The 19,136-nt window shown below is 41.2% G+C and overlaps 6 protein-coding genes and 1 pseudogene across 6 annotated transcripts; 4 read left to right on the top strand and 3 right to left on the bottom strand.

The window, feature by feature from the left end:
- The first annotated feature begins 4,024 nt into the window (after positions 1 to 4,024).
- LOC117147227 lies at positions 4,025 to 6,517 on the top strand (annotated as a pseudogene).
- Positions 6,518 to 6,809: 292 nt separating this feature from the next.
- LOC117147936 lies at positions 6,810 to 7,566 on the bottom strand. The gene is made up of 2 exons (XM_033315081.1): positions 7,520 to 7,566; positions 6,810 to 7,457 (listed from the first exon to the last, which is right to left on the bottom strand). The coding sequence occupies exon 2, from the start codon at positions 7,432 to 7,434 to the stop codon at positions 6,841 to 6,843; it is 594 nt and encodes a 197-aa protein (XP_033170972.1). The 5' UTR covers positions 7,435 to 7,457; positions 7,520 to 7,566; the 3' UTR covers positions 6,810 to 6,840.
- A 165-nt stretch (positions 7,567 to 7,731) lies between these two features.
- On the top strand, positions 7,732 to 9,876 carry LOC117147931 (retinal-specific phospholipid-transporting ATPase ABCA4-like). The gene is made up of 2 exons (XM_033315074.1): positions 7,732 to 8,412; positions 8,742 to 9,876. The coding sequence occupies exons 1-2, from the start codon at positions 7,813 to 7,815 to the stop codon at positions 9,600 to 9,602; spliced, it is 1,461 nt and encodes a 486-aa protein (XP_033170965.1). The 5' UTR covers positions 7,732 to 7,812; the 3' UTR covers positions 9,603 to 9,876.
- A 799-nt stretch (positions 9,877 to 10,675) lies between these two features.
- On the bottom strand, positions 10,676 to 12,257 carry LOC117147225 (phospholipid-transporting ATPase ABCA1-like). The gene is made up of 3 exons (XM_033314037.1): positions 11,572 to 12,257; positions 11,081 to 11,242; positions 10,676 to 10,705 (listed from the first exon to the last, which is right to left on the bottom strand). Exons 1-3 carry the CDS (start codon positions 12,169 to 12,171, stop codon positions 10,676 to 10,678), a joined length of 792 nt encoding a protein of 263 aa, XP_033169928.1. The 5' UTR covers positions 12,172 to 12,257.
- Positions 12,258 to 12,417: 160 nt separating this feature from the next.
- On the top strand, positions 12,418 to 13,174 carry LOC117147830. Its single transcript, XM_033314888.1, has 2 exons — positions 12,418 to 12,464; positions 12,527 to 13,174. Exon 2 carries the CDS (start codon positions 12,550 to 12,552, stop codon positions 13,141 to 13,143), a length of 594 nt encoding a protein of 197 aa, XP_033170779.1. The 5' UTR covers positions 12,418 to 12,464; positions 12,527 to 12,549; the 3' UTR covers positions 13,144 to 13,174.
- A 1,707-nt stretch (positions 13,175 to 14,881) lies between these two features.
- Positions 14,882 to 17,034, bottom strand: LOC117148291 (ABC transporter A family member 3-like). The gene is made up of 2 exons (XM_033315611.1): positions 16,351 to 17,034; positions 14,882 to 16,021 (listed from the first exon to the last, which is right to left on the bottom strand). The coding sequence occupies exon 2, from the start codon at positions 15,779 to 15,781 to the stop codon at positions 15,161 to 15,163; it is 621 nt and encodes a 206-aa protein (XP_033171502.1). The 5' UTR covers positions 15,782 to 16,021; positions 16,351 to 17,034; the 3' UTR covers positions 14,882 to 15,160.
- Positions 17,035 to 17,195: 161 nt separating this feature from the next.
- Positions 17,196 to 17,952, top strand: LOC117147836. The gene is made up of 2 exons (XM_033314897.1): positions 17,196 to 17,242; positions 17,305 to 17,952. Exon 2 carries the CDS (start codon positions 17,328 to 17,330, stop codon positions 17,919 to 17,921), a length of 594 nt encoding a protein of 197 aa, XP_033170788.1. The 5' UTR covers positions 17,196 to 17,242; positions 17,305 to 17,327; the 3' UTR covers positions 17,922 to 17,952.
- Positions 17,953 to 19,136: the final 1,184 nt, after the last annotated feature.

The following is a 19,136-nucleotide window of genomic DNA, read 5'->3' as shown; positions in this document are numbered from 1 at the left end:
AAACACTTTAAAACTATTTCTGTGTCTTTCCAATTGTGTGCGCGTTGCTTATCGCGAAATTACCATCGCCCAGCTTATCGCCGTTACATTGATCTTCTTCATCTTATCTTCTTGATCTTCTTTTCAACGCTCTCGTTCAAATACAAAAACACATTTTCAATATCAATAAATTTGTTAACCATGGCCCCCGGGCCACTCAATTTGGGGGATAATCGCTTTGCCAGTCTCAGCTTTAGCCGCAAAGCTAAGAAAAAAAGACCCTTTCAGAAGGGTTGACAGTTGATTGCCCAGACCTCCCTAAAACACAGTCCAAGAATCCGAGATTTTCAGTTGACCTCTTTACCCGGCTCCACAACACTCTTAACTTTGTCAAAGGCGCCATTTGCGCACCTTGTCTTATTAACATTCCAGAAGACGAAATTGTTGAGGAACTAAAATCTCAAAATGTACACAGCGTCTTCAAGTTCACCAAAATGATGAAAAAACCCGAAATCCAGACACGATTACAAACAACGACTTGCCCACCAGCTCGGCAAAAGTTCCAACTCCTCTCTCACCAACGTATCACACTTCTCGGGCCAACTCTATCAATCTCGAAGAGAACCTCTGCCAAAACTGATTTCTCTTACTTAAGCCCAACAAGTAAACTGAAAACATGTATGGAACGATCTCGCTCCCTTGGGTCGGAAGCAAATGCTCTAATAGGACAAACCTACAACGACGACATCAACACATTAATGACCCAAGATCCAACTCAAACGAATCAATCAATTGCCTCACACACCTCAAACCTACAAACAATAATCAACACAACAGACTCAGATGACACTATGTATGATCCCGACTCTTAGTCCTGATCGTCTCACCCTTACTTTCATATGCACAAACTCATACACACACACACCACAAATTAATAATAATCCAATAAAATGTAATCATGACAATTACTATATTACAATGGAACATCCACGGTATTTTAAATAATTACAACGAACTGACACTACTTATTAAAGACCACGCACCCGATATTGTATTTTTGCCGGAAACCAACCTTCCAAGTAATTCTACAAATTGGGAAAAGAGCTGTTTGCTGTAGCGCTCTCCGCTCTTTCTCTCTCGAACAAAAACTCAAGAGAGCCTGGAGCCACCTCTAGAGCCACGGCCAAAAAATCGCGTGCCAAAAATTTGTATGGCCGTTACGCATCTTGTTATTCTAGTGTCTTTGGATAGACCAACCAAACTGGAAACGCTTTAATGAAATTTGCAAAAAATCAGCAGCATATTGGACTGACGGTTGCCTAAATCAGCAAGTCGCACAAATGACGAAAGTCATGCGAGCAGCTGCAAACTGCAGCATTCCCCAAACGAAAAGAGTGATCCACAAAGCCAAAGTGCCATGGTGGAACGCTAACCTTCAACAGCTTAGGTACCAAAAGCATCGCTTGTTCTCGTCCTACAAGGCCAATATAAATGATACAAACCTTATCAGATACAAAAAAAAAAACGCCCTTTTTAATAAGGCCGTACTTGAAAAATGTACTTCCAAAATCTCCCCAGTATCCTTCCCCAAAAAAGTCTGGTCCGATATGAAAAAACGATCTCCCCACCTAAAAACAAAACATTCGGATATCTTTAATCAAATACTGAACACTGGAAAATACCCACATACATGGAGATCGGCTACCATTATCCCTATCTCAAAACCAAACAAACCTCCTTCCGATATTAACAGCTATCGTCCAATTTCTCTGTTATCCTGTATAGGAAAAACACCAGAATAATAGCACAAATACTTATCTGGTTTATTAATCGCCACAACCTAATTTCCCATAATCAAGTTGATTTCAAAAGAAATAAAAGCATTTGAAATGCTTTCCAACACTCATCATCACAGTATCCAACACTTCGCGTCGAACGCTCCTTTGACCAAAAAATCATCTCTCCATCTTGGCTACGGACTTTGAAAGAGCCTACGATCGCGTGGGGATTCACGCCGAACTTTGCAGACTCGAGCGCTGGGGCATTGGTCCAAGGCTATATAACCTAATTAAAGCCTTCATGACCAATCGGTCTTCCAGGGTTCGAATAAACAATGTCACATCGAACTCCCACATTTCATACAATGGAATTCCGCAGGGTTCGCCACTTTCTTTGGTTTTATTTATGTTAGTTGTTGAAGATATAAATGACATTGTAACTCGGCATACAGATATGTACATCTCACTATACGCAGACGACGCAATAATCTTTACAAAAATAAAAAATATTAACACAGTCAGAGCAAAATTTTTAGAAATATTGCAAAAAATTACTTGTGGGGAGCAACCTCTGGGGCCTCTCTTGCCATTGAAAAATGCCAACTGTTACATATTTGTCGGAAACAACTTTGCAACCTTTCCAACATTGACTTTAACAGCCGCACAATAAAAGATGTAAACTTTTTAAAAATCTTGGGGGCACTGTCAGATAAAAAAAAAACAACAACTGGAAACTAGATTTAACATTATTAAATTCCTATCATCTAAATATTCTTACATACATATTAAGACTCTCATAGATATTACGCATTGCTGCTATCTAAAATTGACTACGGTCTGCCCATCTTCGGTTGGTGTGCTAAATCGCACTTACAAAAGCTACAAGCCCCTTATGTTGACTGCAACCGTAGAATATTTGCGGAGGTATGCTCCCGTCATACAACTCCATATTCATATTCTCAAAGCATGCCAATTCGCTTCCAAAAACGCTGGTAAAGCTGTTATCTGCACAGACAGCCTCTCTCCCCTATATCGGACTATACGCAACTGGAATCATAATGACCCCACAACACAAGAAGTTAGGCACATTCTAAGTTCTCATCAAACAAAAATCACCTTACTCTGGGTTCCCAGTCATCAAGGTATCCATGGGAATGAACTCGCTGACAAAGCCGCCCAAGAGATGAGACTTCCACCATCAATCCTTTTCACTCCGTTTAACTCCAAGGATTTCCAAAGTCGAATCAAGCTATACCTCAAAGAAAAGAAACTCTCCGAATGGGCACTCTTCATACACAGGTATCAGTTTATTAACCCGAATTGCATCATGTTCAAGCCACCAACGGACGTACCTAAACGGGAATGCGCGACCTTCATCCGCCTACGCATCGGACACACCCAATCCACACATCAACACTTACTGAAGAGATCGGCGCGACCAACAAGCCAACTATGCGGGGACGAGCTCACCGTTGACCATATCCATATTGACGCCTGCAGTCGATTGCACTTAATTAGATCTCAATTATTTGGTACACATAGTCTTTCATATTGTTTAAGTAACCCATCTTGTGAAAATATCTCAAAAATTTACAAATTTGTCCAAAAAGCTCAGTTTATTATATAAAGTAATAACCCACAAGTCTCGAGTCGAAGGCCCCGTAGCGAGTACTCATTAAATTTATTAGGTTTAGTGTTGTACACTTTATTTAATTTTGTTAAAAAATAAGACTTTTAAAGCAATCGCCTTTTATATTCGTTTCGGGATTCCGATGATTGATTAAATCATACATTTGTATGCACGTACATATCTATTTATGTGTATAAATTATCATTTTAATAGATTTTCAATATATTTATTAGTGTAGATTTATTAATTATAATAGGGCTTGCGCGGTCTGCACTTAATGAGACGAATAGTAAGTACGTGGCGATGACCGACGCTTCTAATCTTCCAAAATCGACTGACTTAAGTATAGCAAGAGTTCCTATCTCTAAAGCTTAACAAGTTACAGTTTCTTATAGGTAAAGCTCGATCTATAAATGGGAAAAGCACTTGAGGCTTACGACTATATTTCGTCTGTTTGGTGATTGTGTTAACTTATACATATGTATGCTTGTACAAACATATATAAAATAAGTTTTCCCAAATTTGTACATTATGGGGCTGTGGTGAAAATATTAATTGATGAGTACGAAGACGAGCAATTTTAATCTGATCCGATTGCAGATCGGATTGCACACTTAGTTTCAAGAAGATTGTGAAGATGTGGAGTGGTCCTTGCGTTGCAGCCGGGTTGCTGTTGTTATTCGGTGTGAATATTGTCTTTCTGCTCCCAGAAACCAACTATTGTCATATAAAAAACTGCCCAGCGGATAAAAAATTTCCACATATTGGCTGCAATAGCAGTGGGGTAAGAATGATAGTTCGGAAACAGCGGCATAGGTAGATTTGTGGTATTTTATTCCTGTAGGGGTTTGAATTTTATTCAAATCCTTCTAGCAATAGAGCTATTCTTATCTAAGATATGAAAATTTGTTGTTAAATAATACCAATTTGAATTGGAATTACTATGGTAAGCATTATGGAATTACTACTATGGTAAGCAATTGTTGGTAAGCTAGCGTAAAGTTACTAATCCCCATTTTGTAAATCTGAAAACATTGCTATCCATGTGTACCCGTTACTCGCAGAGTAAAAGGGTATACTAGATTCGATACAAAAGTTCATTCTACACTATGACAACACATATCGCGATATTGGGGCCGGCGGCCAATTGCACAGGCTACCCATTGCAGCTCGTATGCTTAAGTTGAGGTGGGACCACGATTTGCGATCTCCAACCCACAGACCACTGCATATCCACGGAAGAGTTCTCGTCTCCAAGCTACCATGTGGCATATAACAAGTTCAAGGCAAAGCAGGATACATTCAGGATTGTTCGATCGCAGCTGAATGCGTGGTATGATCAGTACAAGAACGTTTCTGCATCCAGTCTATTTGGTGGATTTTCCACTGATAAGTATGCTATATTTGTAATCTGGAATTCATGGTCAACTAATAATGCTCTGTTTCAGGAAGGAGATTGGGCACTTTCTAAGGATGATCGTGGGCCCCAGTAACCGATTGGGCTGCGCCATAGCTAGTACCGAAAAAGACGGATGGACCCATCAATGGCTAGGCTGTCTGTACAGCTGTTCACCCCAGAAGAACTCGCTTCTATACGAGTATTCCGGAAAACCGGGAGAATATTGCACCACCGGGATTAATGGCATATTCCAAAATCTATGCAATGACACTGAACCTGTGAAAGACTGCTTGCACTCTGAACTATTCAAAACAATAATCACCAATGACACTACATCATTGATCAGGGGCATGTTGAATAGACAAACGCAAGCCAGAGCTCCTTGGTTAAATATCGGCCTTTTCCATTTTTCATTTTCTTTCAACATAAATTAAAAATCACAATCTGCAGATAATATGAAATTTTAAATATAATTATACCCTTTACTCGTAGAGTAAAATGTTATGCTGGACTCGTTGAAAAAATTTAAAAGGCAGAAGAATTTCTTTCCGATCGACAAAGTATATATATTCTTGATCAGGATCAATAGAATGGTCGATCTGGACATGTCCGTCTGACCGTATGAAACGTGCAAAGAGATGTGCAGAAAACCTTGACTACATAAAAGCATTAGAGAACCGATTCTTCAATAACCCAATTTGTAATTAAATTACAGCCCTTTTAAAAACGAATTACTCGCCATAGTTTGGGCAACTTTTCGACATTATTTACTAGGTCGACGATGTCTCATTGCTAGTGACCATCAACCTCATAGATGGCCGGCTTCCTTAAAGGAACCGAAAGCAAAGATGGGGAGCAAAATTAATTAATTAAGAATATCAATTTAAAATCGATTATATTAATGGGAAGGAGAATTCAGTTGGCGATGCATTATCGAGAATTAAAATTGAAGAAAACCATCAATACCATCAATACAAAAAAGGAGGAGCAGACGTCGAAAGACCAAAGACAATAAACACTAAATGAAAAAATCCGTATAATCAATTCATCCGTTGACGAAAAAGTAAGATTATGCAAGATAGAAAAAATCCTTTACACAAACAACCATAATATTAAACATGACATGACTGGACAAACACTAACAATAAGGTAAACTTCCACAGGAACCTTGTGTATTCTATTATTCACCACGAGCAACAGTAAACAAATTCAAATAACCAACTGGGATTCCGTCCTTGGCTATTCTAATTTAAGTCCAATTCAAAAACCAGTAGACAGTAGATATGAACGTAACTGTCTACGAATTAATTTAACGGATATCAATGTCATCACTCATTCCCAGAATGAAATATATACTATACAATAAACTACTGAAAGAATTATGTGGTTTAACTATTCATCAGCAAAGAGGCAGAAACCATTAACACCGTTACTACTACTACTACTACTACTTCGATTATTCAATGTGAATTCTCAAAGAAGCTAGTTTCAACAATCATATCTTGAAGATGAGAATAAAAGTTAAAATCAATGGAAAAAGAAGTTAATAATGAATGCATTAAAAATATAATTAAGCGTAGGAATCCAACTTGTAGTTTATACCAACTCCCTTAAAAGAAATTATTCAATACGTTGAACCAAATGTAATACTTACATAGAAAATAACTGAAACTACAACCCAGGCTTCGAACCAGGGTTACCACGCTCACAACGTGGGGTCTTAACCACTAGACGATCACGGCTACATCGGGCGATGAAACCGCTGCCAAGCGACTGGTTTCAGCACAGTGCGCAGAAAATCATAGCAATTCAAAGTTGGCAATTGTCCAATCTGTGATTACCAAGCAAGTAATGGAAACCATGTCGTAAACAAATCTAAGTACCAGCAAAACGAATTTTAAGTTGTCTTGAATAATATTGAAGGGAAATGTTCTTTAATCTATTGCTTCTTACAAATAGCTTAACTACGAAATCTTTTATTTCATTTTATGCTTATATACTATAAGATGATAATACTACGGGTTTTTGGCCTTCGCAACTCCCTTGGCGGGTAATTACTGGCTGCTACTGGCTGGGGATGAAGCCGAGGAGGTTGAATTGTCATATCCTCGGTCGCGACGCTGCTGGAGGCGCTTCTCGAACCTATTGCGTAGCGTATCCATGGGCGTGTTGAGGGTGAAGCTCATGTCGGGCAGCTGATAGGCGGTCAGCAGGAAGTTGCAGCGAATCCGCTCGTTGGCGATGCGCTTGATGAGCCCCTGCATCTCATCGCTCTGTACAAAACTTTTGATGGCCGCGCTCACCTTGTCCTGTTTCTTAGATGCCTTGGATCCACCGGCTCCCAGCCCATCTGCAGCAACCGACTCGAGCTGTGAGTCAGCACTTATGCTTCTGGCATCATGCTGGCTCTGCCTGGACCTGTCGCGTCCACTCTTACTGGATACATCAGCCGCAGTGCCAGTCGATGTTTTTGTCTGACCCAAAGTGCATGGATATGCTACATCAGGTACCATTTTTTCGATCTTGACTGTTTTAACATCAAGATCGCTGAATGTCTTAGATTTTCCACCGACACTTCGTTTGGGGGCTTTTGTCTCTTCTTTTCCGATTGAATCGGAGACAATTTCGATGGTCTTAAAGTTGCTCATGCTTCCCAATTGTTGTCTTCAAGCTAATAAAACTACTATGACTTTAATCAACCATTTAACTGACGAGTTTCAGTTACAAACTTACCTTATTTCAACGTTATTAGGCTGCCTGTTCGCATGTGCTTATTGTTGATATCGATAGACTGATTGAACGATAGCAACCAAATAGTGCTGCGTAACGGAATTGGGTGGCGTCATCTGGTGCTCGGTCATATACTTATTATAGTGCAATTATTGTGTAGTTGTATTTAGTACCCGTCTAGTGGTTAGGACCCTACGTTGTGTCCGTGGACACTCAGGATCTCGAATCCTGGTCACGGCAATGTTGAAATAAACATTGTCACTTTTTGCGCCAATCTTATTGTCCCGTTGGTCACCATGGGCATCATCCTGATCCTGGGTGTGGTGGGCGATGGGCCAGCGTGGGATGATTGGCGCCACGCCCTCAACCAGGCCTTTTTGATCTTTCCAATTCATGCTTTGGGAGACGGCTTCCTGGAGTTGTGCAAGAACTATATGGTGGCCTTGGTATTCCGCCGCTACGACATCGAATCGTATAAGCATCCCTTGGCCAGTGACCTGCTTGGGCGCCACTTTACCGCCCTGTTTTTGGTGGGCGTGGCCGCCCTGATCATCAACGTCCTCATCGAGTGTCATTTTCTGCGGCGTCTGTGGCAGCGAGTGGAGCGGTTGCTGGACTGCACCTACCGCCGCGAGCTGGATAAACTGGGTCAGCTGAAGCTGGTAAACATCCAGAGCATCTTCAAGAGCTGCGTGGCCACCGGTGAAGCGGTGCGGGCGGAGAATCTCTGGCTGGCATACCGCCGCGGGTACTATGCGGTGCGTAATGTTTACTTCAGTGTCCAGCGGGGCGAATGCTTCGGGTTGTTGGGCAAGAATGGAGCCGGGAAGTCCACAATCTTCAAGCTGCTCACTGGGCAATTGCAGCCCGACGTGGGACAAATTTACTTCGAGCAAGTGAGTAACTTCTTTTAAGATCCAATTTTAAGCTATGTTAGTATATTTAATTTTTATAACAAACAAACCTCTCATTGAACATGATTTTAAGATTATTATTTATTTTATTTATTATTCATACACAGAAACAATTGAACTGTAGAAGTTTAAAATCATGTTTTAAAAGCCAAAAACAGCCACCATATTTTTGTGCTAATTGAGAATAATTATTTGTGTTATTTCAATAGCTATCTGCAGAATGTTACTTATACGCAGTGTGGCTCGGTCATGTTCTTTGTGGCTTTACATTTGCCTGACAACTGTCGTATTAATTGCAACTCGTTTTTCAGCCCGGCATTTCATACTGCCCGCAGAGCAACCCGCTGGACCCGCTGCTGACGACGACCGAGTGCATCCGCTTCTACGGACGCCTGCGCGGCATTCGCGATCTGGATCCATTTTTGGACCGTGTGCTGGACACGTACGAGCTGCGTCCCTACAAGGATGTCCAGGTGCGGAACCTGAGTGGCGGCAATAGGCGCAAGCTAACTGTGGCTGTGACCTGTTGCGGATGCACGCCCACCGTCCTGATGGATGAACCAACGAGCGACATGGATCCCGTGACCAGGGACATGGTGTATGCCACCATCGAGCAGCTGCTGCTGGCCCGCAGAGCGGTGGTGCTGACCTCTCATTCCGTTTCGGAGATCGAGCATCTGTGCCAAAGGGTGGCGGTGCTTAGGGCGGGCCAGGTCATCGCCAGCGATAGTCCGCAGCGATTGAAATCAGAACATGGTGGTTACTACTCCGTGACCTGCTTCTGCGGCCCCGCCCAACAGGCTATTCTTTCAAGAAGCTTGAGTCAACGATTGCCGGGAGCCCGGGACTTGCAGCACTATGCCCACAGCTTGCGGTTCCTCGTCAGGATCCGTTCGCCTGGCAGCCTGGGCGATGCCCCCCTTCTCTCTGAACTCTTCGCCATCCTTCGCGATGTCTGCGTGAATGTGGCTCGCTTTTCGCTGAGTCGCTGCCGTTTCGAGACCGTTTTCGAACGAATCCTTGACAGCAGCGAGTCGAATGGCAGCAATGGCGTGCACAAGGATCAGCAGCAGCAGGATGCCAGGAAGGATCTGCCAAGCAAATCCCCTGCTGTCGGTGGCACTCTCGAAACCGGCTATATTCATTGTGGCTATGAGGAGACAAGAACTTAAAGGACTCAGTCATGCTCCGATTTTGAAACCAAAAACGACTAAATTCAAATTCCATTTTTTAATCGAATAATCGTTATTATTACGGACTTTTTAGTGTGTTCAAAATTACAGTTGCATCAAAACTAAATTAGAGTAATTAAAAAATTAAAATGACCATTAAGAAAGCTTAGCAAACCAAATTATTTTGTTCTGCTATTATATTCAACTAGACAAATCATATTTTTTGTTTTGTAAACTGATTTCGGTGTACTACTTGTTATTATTTTATCAAATATTGGACGTCATTTGAAGTAATTAGGCAGATAATAATAATTAGAAATTTAAAAGGCAAAGGATTTCCCAGAAAAATTTTATTTATTAATAATTTAGCTGCGTTAATATTTAAAAATGCTAGCTTTATAATGAAGTTTGAAACTTACTATTATCGTGGGTGGAATAAATTAGTTTATAAGTCATGAAACGTTTGTTTATAGCCGACATATGCATATAAATTAGTACCCTAATGCAATTTTTTTTAATAGTTAGACCAGTTTTATGTGATAAGATGTGATAAGTTGGGGCCTACGTGGCAATAATTTACTTAATTCTGGGTGTTCTGTTTAGACATTATGAGTCCCTCCCTTGCCCCAAAACATTATTTCCATAGAGCTTTAATAAATATTTACTGTGTGCGTGAAATGTAAGACCAATCTATCGATAAAAATAGGTATGTATATGTATATGTCAGGGCGGAATTCTAATAGGATCTGTCTGAAGTTTTGTATTGCAATTTGAAAACTAATAAAGAGAATGATGTATATATGAATTCTTATGTCTGATATCTGTTGTTGAGTTAATACGCTTTATATACATAAATGTATGTTTTGTCCAAAATCGAAAATGTGAAATTCAAAATCTTGTCATATGTCATTAAAAAAAGACGCATGAGTTTGAAAATCTATGCATATTTCGCAATACTGAAATCTTAAAGAATGATATGCCAATGAAAACAGACAATATTTATCAGTATTTCTAACTCTGAACATTTCGTTCATCTAATCTTTCGAAAAAATGTTGGCTATTTTGACTTGCTGTTAATAGTGATCCTTCAGTGAAACTTGGGACTGAAATCAATACATGTAAGGGTGTTATAAATTGAATTATTTTGCACAAACTAGACATAAATACTTCCCGATATCTCTGCGTTTATAAGCATAAAGAAACCCCTATTTTAACATGCGCATTATGCAGGTGACTCAAATATACACAAGAAAACATTAAATTCGCTACGATTCCAAGTTTTCGTTGCAAAATAATTGAAAACAAAAAAGTTTTCCATACTAACACTTAATTTCAAACTGATCGTTCATATGACAGCTATATGAGATAGTGGTCCGATCCGGGTGATTTTTTTTTATATAATTTTGCTACAAAAATAAGAAAATTTTGTTTTAAGTGTCTACCTCAACTAGAAGTATTTTTGGCCGCTTTCCCCATACAATGGGAACCACTGTGCAATGCCCAGCACACGTGTCCAGCACACGGTCCAAAAATGGATCCAGATCGCGAATGCCGCGCAGGCGTCCGTAGAAGCGGATGCACTCGGTCGTCGTCAGCAGCGGGTCCAGCGGGTTGCTCTGCGGGCAGTATGAAATGCCGGGCTGAAAAACGAGTTGCAATTAATACGACAGTTGTCAGGCAAATGTAAAGCCACAAAGAACATGACCGAGCCACACTGCGTATAAGTAACATTCTGCAGATAGCTATTGAAATAACACAAATAATTATTCTTAGTTAGCACAAAAATATGGTGGCTGTTTTTGGCTTTTAAAACATGATTTTAAACTTCTACAGTTCAATTGTTTCTGTGTATGAATAATAAATAAAATAAATAATAATCTTAAAATCATGTTCAATGAGAGGTTTGTTTGTTATAAAAATTAAATATACTAACATAGCTTAAAATTGGATCTTAAAAGAAGTTACTCCCTTGCTCGAAGTAAATTTGTCCCACGTCGGGCTGCAATTGCCCAGTGAGCAGCTTGAAGATTGTGGACTTCCCGGCTCCATTCTTGCCCAACAACCCGAAGCATTCGCCCCGCTGGACACTGAAGTAAACATTACGCACCGCATAGTACCCGCGGCGGTATGCCAGCCAGAGATTCTCCGCCCGCACCGCTTCACCGGTGGCCACGCAGCTCTTGAAGATGCTCTGGATGTTTACCAGCTTCAGCTGACCCAGTTTATCCAGCTCGCGGCGGTAGGTGCAGTCCAGCAACCGCTCCACTCGCTGCCACAGACGCCGCAGAAAATGACACTCGATGAGGACGTTGATGATCAGGGCGGCCACGCCCACCAAAAACAGGGCGGTAAAGTGGCGCCCAAGCAGGTCACTGGCCAAGGGATGCTTATACGATTCGATGTCGTAGCGGCGGAATACCAAGGCCACCATATAGTTCTTGCACAACTCCAGGAAGCCGTCTCCCAAAGCATGAATTGGAAAGATCAAAAAGGCCTGGTTGAGGGCGTGGCGCCAATCATCCCACGCTGGCCCATCGCCCACCACACCCAGGATCAGGATGATGCCCATGGTGACCAACGGGACAATAAGATTGGCGCAAAAAGTGACAATGTTTATTTCAACATTGCCGTGACCAGGATTCGAGATCCTGAGTGTCCACGGACACAACGTAGGGTCCTAACCACTAGACGGGTACTAAATACAACTACACAATAATTGCACTATAATAAGTATATGACCGAGCACCAGATGACGCCACCCAATTCCGTTACGCAGCACTATTTGGTTGCTATCGTTCAATCAGTCTATCGATATCAACAATAAGCACATGCGAACAGGCAGCCTAATAACGTTGAAATAAGGTAAGTTTGTAACTGAAACTCGTCAGTTAAATGGTTGATTAAAGTCATAGTAGTTTTATTAGCTTGAAGACAACAATTGGGAAGCATGAGCAACTTTAAGACCATCGAAATTGTCTCCGATTCAATCGGAAAAGAAGAGACAAAAGCCCCCAAACGAAGTGTCGGTGGAAAATCTAAGACATTCAGCGATCTTGATGTTAAAACAGTCAAGATCGAAAAAATGGTACCTGATGTAGCATATCCATGCACTTTGGGTCAGACAAAAACATCGACTGGCACTGCGGCTGATGTATCCAGTAAGAGTGGACGCGACAGGTCCAGGAAGAGCCAGCATGGTGCCAGAAGCATAAGTGCTGACCCACAGCTCGAGTCGGTTGCTGCAGATGGGCTGGGAGCCGGTGGATCCAAGGCATCTAAGAAACAGGACAAGGTGAGCGCGGCCATCAAAAGTTTTGTACAGAGCGATGAGATGCAGGGGCTCATCAAGCGCATCGCCAACGAGCGGATTCGCTGCAACTTCCTGCTGACCGCCTATCAGCTGCCCGACATGAGCTTCACCCTCAACACGCCCATGGATACGCTACGCAATAGGTTCGAGAAGCGCCTCCAGCAGCGTCGCGACCGAGGATATGACAATTCAACCTCCTCGGCTTCATCCCCAGCCAGTAGCAGCCAGTAATTACCCGCCAAGGGAGTTGCGAAGGCCAAAAACCCGTAGTATTATCATCTTATAGTATATAAGCATAAAATGAAATAAAAGATTTCGTAGTTAAGCTATTTGTAAGAAGCAATAGATTAAAGAACATTTCCCTTCAATATTATTCAAGACAACTTAAAATTCGTTTTGCTGGTACTTAGATTTGTTTACGACATGGTTTCCATTACTTGCTTGGTAATCACAGATTGGACAATTGCAAACTTTGAATTGCTATGATTTTCTGCGCACTGTGCTGAAACCAGTCGTCTGGCAGCGGTTTTATCGCCCGATGTAGCCGTGATCGTCTAGTGGTTAGGACCCCACGTTGTGAGCGTGGTAACCCTGGTTCGAAGCCTGGTTTGTAGTTTCAGTGAGATTCCTCGTATTGAATAATTTCTTTTAAGTGAGTTGGTATAAATTACAAGTTGGATTCTTAGCAGCTATTAAAGCTTACATAGACCCAAGCCAAAAGAACTGGGATAGCAAGCTAGCAGCATTTGTTTCGCTTTAAGATCGAGTTCAGGGAAGTCGTATAGAATTGTCTTCTTCTAGTTGAGGTAGACACTTAAAACAAAATTTTCTTATTTTTGTAGCAAAATTATATAAAAAAAAATCACCCGGATCGGACCACTATCTCATATAGCTGTCATATGAACGATCAGTTTGAAATTAAGTGTTAGTATGGAAAACTTTTTTGTTTTCAATTATTTTGCAACGAAAACTTGGAATCGTAGCGAATTTAATGTTTTCTTGTGTATATTTGAGTCACCTGCATAATGCGCATGTTAAAATAGGGGTTTCTTTATGCTTATAAACGCAGAGATATCGGGAAGTATTTATGTCTAGTTTGTGCAAAATAATTCAATTTATAACACCCTTACATGTATTGATTTCAGTCCCAAGTTTCTCTGAAGGATCACTATTAACAGCAAGTCAATATAGCCGACATTTTTTCGAAAGATTAGATGAACGAAATGTTCAGAGTTAGAAATACTGATAAATATTGTCTGTTTTCATTGGCATATCATTCTTTAAGATTTCAGTATTGCGAAATATGCATAGATTTTCAAACTCATGCGTCTTTTTTTAATGACATATGACAAGATTTTGAATTTCACATTTTCGATTTTGGACAAAACATACATTTATGTATATAAAGCGTATTAACTCAACAACAGATATCAGACATAAGAATTCATATATACATCATTCTCTTTATTAGTTTTCAAATTGCAATACAAAACTTCAGACAGATCCTATTAGAATTCCGCCCTGACATATACATATACATACCTATTTTTATCGATAGATTGGTCTTACATTTCACGCACACAGTAAATATTTATTAAAGCTCTATGGAAATAATGTTTTGGGGCAAGGGAGGGACTCATAATGTCTAAACAGAACACCCAGAATTAAGTAAATTATTGCCACGTAGGCCCCAACTTATCACATCTTATCACATAAAACTGGTCTAACTATTAAAAAAAATTGCATTAGGGTACTAATTTATATGCATATGTCGGCTATAAACAAACGTTTCATGACTTATAAACTAATTTATTCCACCCACGATAATAGTAAGTTTCAAACTTCATTATAAAGCTAGCATTTTTAAATATTAACGCAGCTAAATTATTAATAAATAAAATTTTTCTGGGAAATCCTTTGCCTTTTAAATTTCTAATTATTATTATCTGCCTAATTATTTCAAATGACGTCCAATATTTGATAAAATAATAACAAGTAGTACACCGAAATCAGTTTACAAAACAAAAAATATGATTTGTCTAGTTGAATATAATAGCAGAACAAAATAATTTGGTTTGCTAAGCTTTCTTAATGGTCATTTTAATTTTTTAATTACTCTAATTTAGTTTTGATGCAACTGTAATTTTGAACACACTAAAAAGTCCGTAATAATAACGATTATTCGATTAAAAAATGGAATTTGAATTTAGTCGTTTTTGGTTTCAAAATCGGAGCATGACTGAGTCCTTTAAGTTCTTGTCTCCTCATAGCCACAATGAATATAGCCGGTTTCGAGAGTGCCACCGACAGCAGGGGATTTGCTTGGCAGATCCTTCCTGGCATCCTGCTGCTGCTGATCCTTGTGCACGCCATTGCTGCCATTCGACTCGCTGCTGTCAAGGATTCGTTTGAAAACGGTCTCGAAACGGCAGCGACTCAGCGAAAAGCGAGCCACATTCACGCAGACATCGCGAAGGATGGCGAAGAGTTCAGAGAGAAGGGGGGCATCGCCCAGGCTGCCAGGCGAACGGATCCTGACGAGGAACCGCAAGCTGTGGGCATAGTGCTGCAAGTCCCGGGCTCCCGGCAATCGTTGACTCAAGCTTCTTGAAAGAATAGCCTGTTGGGCGGGGCCGCAGAAGCAGGTCACGGAGTAGTAACCACCATGTTCTGATTTCAATCGCTGCGGACTATCGCTGGCGATGACCTGGCCCGCCCTAAGCACCGCCACCCTTTGGCACAGATGCTCGATCTCCGAAACGGAATGAGAGGTCAGCACCACCGCTCTGCGGGCCAGCAGCAGCTGCTCGATGGTGGCATACACCATGTCCCTGGTCACGGGATCCATGTCGCTCGTTGGTTCATCCATCAGGACGGTGGGCGTGCATCCGCAACAGGTCACAGCCACAGTTAGCTTGCGCCTATTGCCGCCACTCAGGTTCCGCACCTGGACATCCTTGTAGGGACGCAGCTCGTACGTGTCCAGCACACGGTCCAAAAATGGATCCAGATCGCGAATGCCGCGCAGGCGTCCGTAGAAGCGGATGCACTCGGTCGTCGTCAGCAGCGGGTCCAGCGGGTTGCTCTGCGGGCAGTATGAAATGCCGGGCTGAAAAACGAGTTGCAATTAATACGACAGTTGTCAGGCAAATGTAAAGCCACAAAGAACATGACCGAGCCACACTGCGTATAAGTAACATTCTGCAGATAGCTATTGAAATAACACAAATAATTATTCTCAATTAGCACAAAAATATGGTGGCTGTTTTTGGCTTTTAAAACATGATTTTAAACTTCTACAGTTCAATTGTTTCTGTGTATGAATAATAAATAAAATAAATAATAATCTTAAAATCATGTTCAATGAGAGGTTTGTTTGTTATAAAAATTAAATATACTAACATAGCTTAAAATTGGATCTTAAAAGAAGTTACTCACTTGCTCGAAGTAAATTTGTCCCACGTCGGGCTGCAATTGCCCAGTGAGCAGCTTGAAGATTGTGGACTTCCCGGCTCCATTCTTGCCCAACAACCCGAAGCATTCGCCCCGCTGGACACTGAAGTAAACATTACGCACCGCATAGTACCCGCGGCGGTATGCCAGCCAGAGATTCTCCGCCCGCACCGCTTCACCGGTGGCCACGCAGCTCTTGAAGATGCTCTGGATGTTTACCAGCTTCAGCTGCCCAGTTTATCCAGCTCGCGGCGGTAGGTGCAGTCCAGCAACCGCTCCACTCGCTGCCACAGACGCCGCAGAAAATGACACTCGATGAGGACGTTGATGATCAGGGCGGCCACGCCCACCAAAAACAGGGCGGTAAAGTGGCGCCCAAGCAGGTCACTGGCCAAGGGATGCTTATACGATTCGATGTCGTAGCGGCGGAATACCAAGGCCACCATATAGTTCTTGCACAACTCCAGGAAGCCGTCTCCCAAAGCATGAATTGGAAAGATCAAAAAGGCCTGGTTGAGGGCGTGGCGCCAATCATCCCACGCTGGCCCATCGCCCACCACACCCAGGATCAGGATGATGCCCATGGTGACCAACGGGACAATAAGATTGGCGCAAAAAGTGACAATGTTTATTTCAACATTGCCGTGACCAGGATTCGAGATCCTGAGTGTCCACGGACACAACGTAGGGTCCTAACCACTAGACGGGTACTAAATACAACTACACAATAATTGCACTATAATAAGTATATGACCGAGCACCAGATGACGCCACCCAATTCCGTTACGCAGCACTATTTGGTTGCTATCGTTCAATCAGTCTATCGATATCAACAATAAGCACATGCGAACAGGCAGCCTAATAACGTTGAAATAAGGTAAGTTTGTAACTGAAACTCGTCAGTTAAATGGTTGATTAAAGTCATAGTAGTTTTATTAGCTTGAAGACAACAATTGGGAAGCATGAGCAACTTTAAGACCATCGAAATTGTCTCCGATTCAATCGGAAAAGAAGAGACAAAAGCCCCCAAACGAAGTGTCGGTGGAAAATCTAAGACATTCAGCGATCTTGATGTTAAAACAGTCAAGATCGAAAAAATGGTACCTGATGTAGCATATCCATGCACTTTGGGTCAGACAAAAACATCGACTGGCACTGCGGCTGATGTATCCAGTAAGAGTGGACGCGACAGGTCCAGGCAGAGCCAGCATGATGCCAGAAGCATAAGTGCTGACTCACAGCTCGAGTCGGTTGCTGCAGATGGGCTGGGAGCCGGTGGATCCAAGGCATCTAAGAAACAGGACAAGGTGAGCGCGGCCATCAAAAGTTTTGTACAGAGCGATGAGATGCAGGGGCTCATCAAGCGCATCGCCAACGAGCGGATTCGCTGCAACTTCCTGCTGACCGCCTATCAGCTGCCCGACATGAGCTTCACCCTCAACACGCCCATGGATACGCTACGCAATAGGTTCGAGAAGCGCCTCCAGCAGCGTCGCGACCGAGGATATGACAATTCAACCTCCTCGGCTTCATCCCCAGCCAGTAGCAGCCAGTAATTACCCGCCAAGGGAGTTGCGAAGGCCAAAAACCCGTAGTATTATCATCTTATAGTATATAAGCATAAAATGAAATAAAAGATTTCGTAGTTAAGCTATTTGTAAGAAGCAATAGATTAAAGAACATTTCCCTTCAATATTATTCAAGACAACTTAAAATTCGTTTTGCTGGTACTTAGATTTGTTTACGACATGGTTTCCATTACTTGCTTGGTAATCACAGATTGGACAATTGCAAACTTTGAATTGCTATGATTTTCTGTTTGTTTGCTTGTGTATATTTGAGTCACCTGCATAATGCGCATGTTAAAATAGGGGTTTCTTTATGCTTATAAACGCAGAGATCTCGGGAAGTATTTATGTCTAGTTTGTGCAAAATAATTCAATTTATTACACCCTTACATGTATTGATTTCAGTCCCAAGTTTCTCTGAAGGATCACTATTAACAGCAAGTCAATATAGCCGACATTTTTTCGAAAGATTAGATGAACGAAATGTTCAGAGTTAGAAATACTGATAAATATTGTCTGTTTTCATTGGCATATCATTCTTTAAGATTTCAGTATTGCGAAATATGCATAGATTTTCAAACTCATGCGTCTTTTTTTAATGACATATGACAAGATTTTGAATTTCACATTTTCGATTTTGGACAAAACATACATTTATGTATATAAAGCGTATTAACTCAACAACAGATATCAGACATAAGAATTCATATATACATCATTCTCTTTATTAGTTTTCAAATTGCAATACAAAACTTCAGACAGATCCTATTAGAATTCCGCCCTGACATATACATATACATACCTATTTTTATCGATAGATTGGTCTTACATTTCACGCACACAGTAAATATTTATTAAAGCTCTATGGAAATAATGTTTTGGGGCAAGGGAGGGACTCATAATGTCTAAACAGAACACCCAGAATTAAGTAAATTATTGCCACGTAGGCCCCAACTTATCACATCTTATCACATAAAACTGGTCTAACTATTAAAAAAAATTGCATTAGGGTACTAATTTATATGCATATGTCGGCTATAAACAAACGTTTCATGACTTATAAACTAATTTATTCCACCCACGATAATAGTAAGTTTCAAACTTCATTATAAAGCTAGCATTTTTAAATATTAACGCAGCTAAATTATTAATAAATAAAATTTTTCTGGGAAATCCTTTGCCTTTTAAATTTCTAATTATTAT

The sequence above is a fragment of the Drosophila mauritiana genome, chromosome X (assembly GCF_004382145.1).
Source record: "Drosophila mauritiana strain mau12 chromosome X, ASM438214v1, whole genome shotgun sequence".
NCBI lineage: Eukaryota > Metazoa > Arthropoda > Insecta > Diptera > Drosophilidae > Drosophila > Drosophila mauritiana.
The sequence above is the reverse complement of the archived record's forward strand: the minus strand, read 5'-3'. Positions and strand labels throughout refer to the sequence as shown.

Coding starts and splice junctions, on each gene's coding strand:
- LOC117147225 (XM_033314037.1), bottom strand. CDS start 12,171: ATGGGCATCATCCTGATCCTGGGTGTGGTGGGCGATGGGCCAGCGTGG. Junction 11,243..11,571: donor GACAAATTTACTTCGAGCAA/GGGAGTAACTTC, acceptor CTCGTTTTTCAG/CCCGGCATTTCATACTGCCC. Junction 10,706..11,080: donor ATTGCACAGTGGTTCCCATT/GTATGGGGAAAG, acceptor TATTGATTTCAG/TCCCAAGTTTCACTGAAGGA.
- LOC117147830 (XM_033314888.1), top strand. CDS start 12,550: ATGAGCAACTTTAAGACCATCGAAATTGTCTCCGATTCAATCGGAAAA.
- LOC117148291 (XM_033315611.1), bottom strand. CDS start 15,781: ATGGATGAACCAACGAGCGACATGGATCCCGTGACCAGGGACATGGTG.
- LOC117147931 (XM_033315074.1), top strand. CDS start 7,813: ATGGGCATCATCCTGATCCTGGGTGTGGTGGGCGATGGGCCAGCGTGG. Junction 8,413..8,741: donor GACAAATTTACTTCGAGCAA/GTGAGTAACTTC, acceptor CTCGTTTTTCAG/CCCGGCATTTCATACTGCCC.
- LOC117147836 (XM_033314897.1), top strand. CDS start 17,328: ATGAGCAACTTTAAGACCATCGAAATTGTCTCCGATTCAATCGGAAAA.
- LOC117147936 (XM_033315081.1), bottom strand. CDS start 7,434: ATGAGCAACTTTAAGACCATCGAAATTGTCTCCGATTCAATCGGAAAA.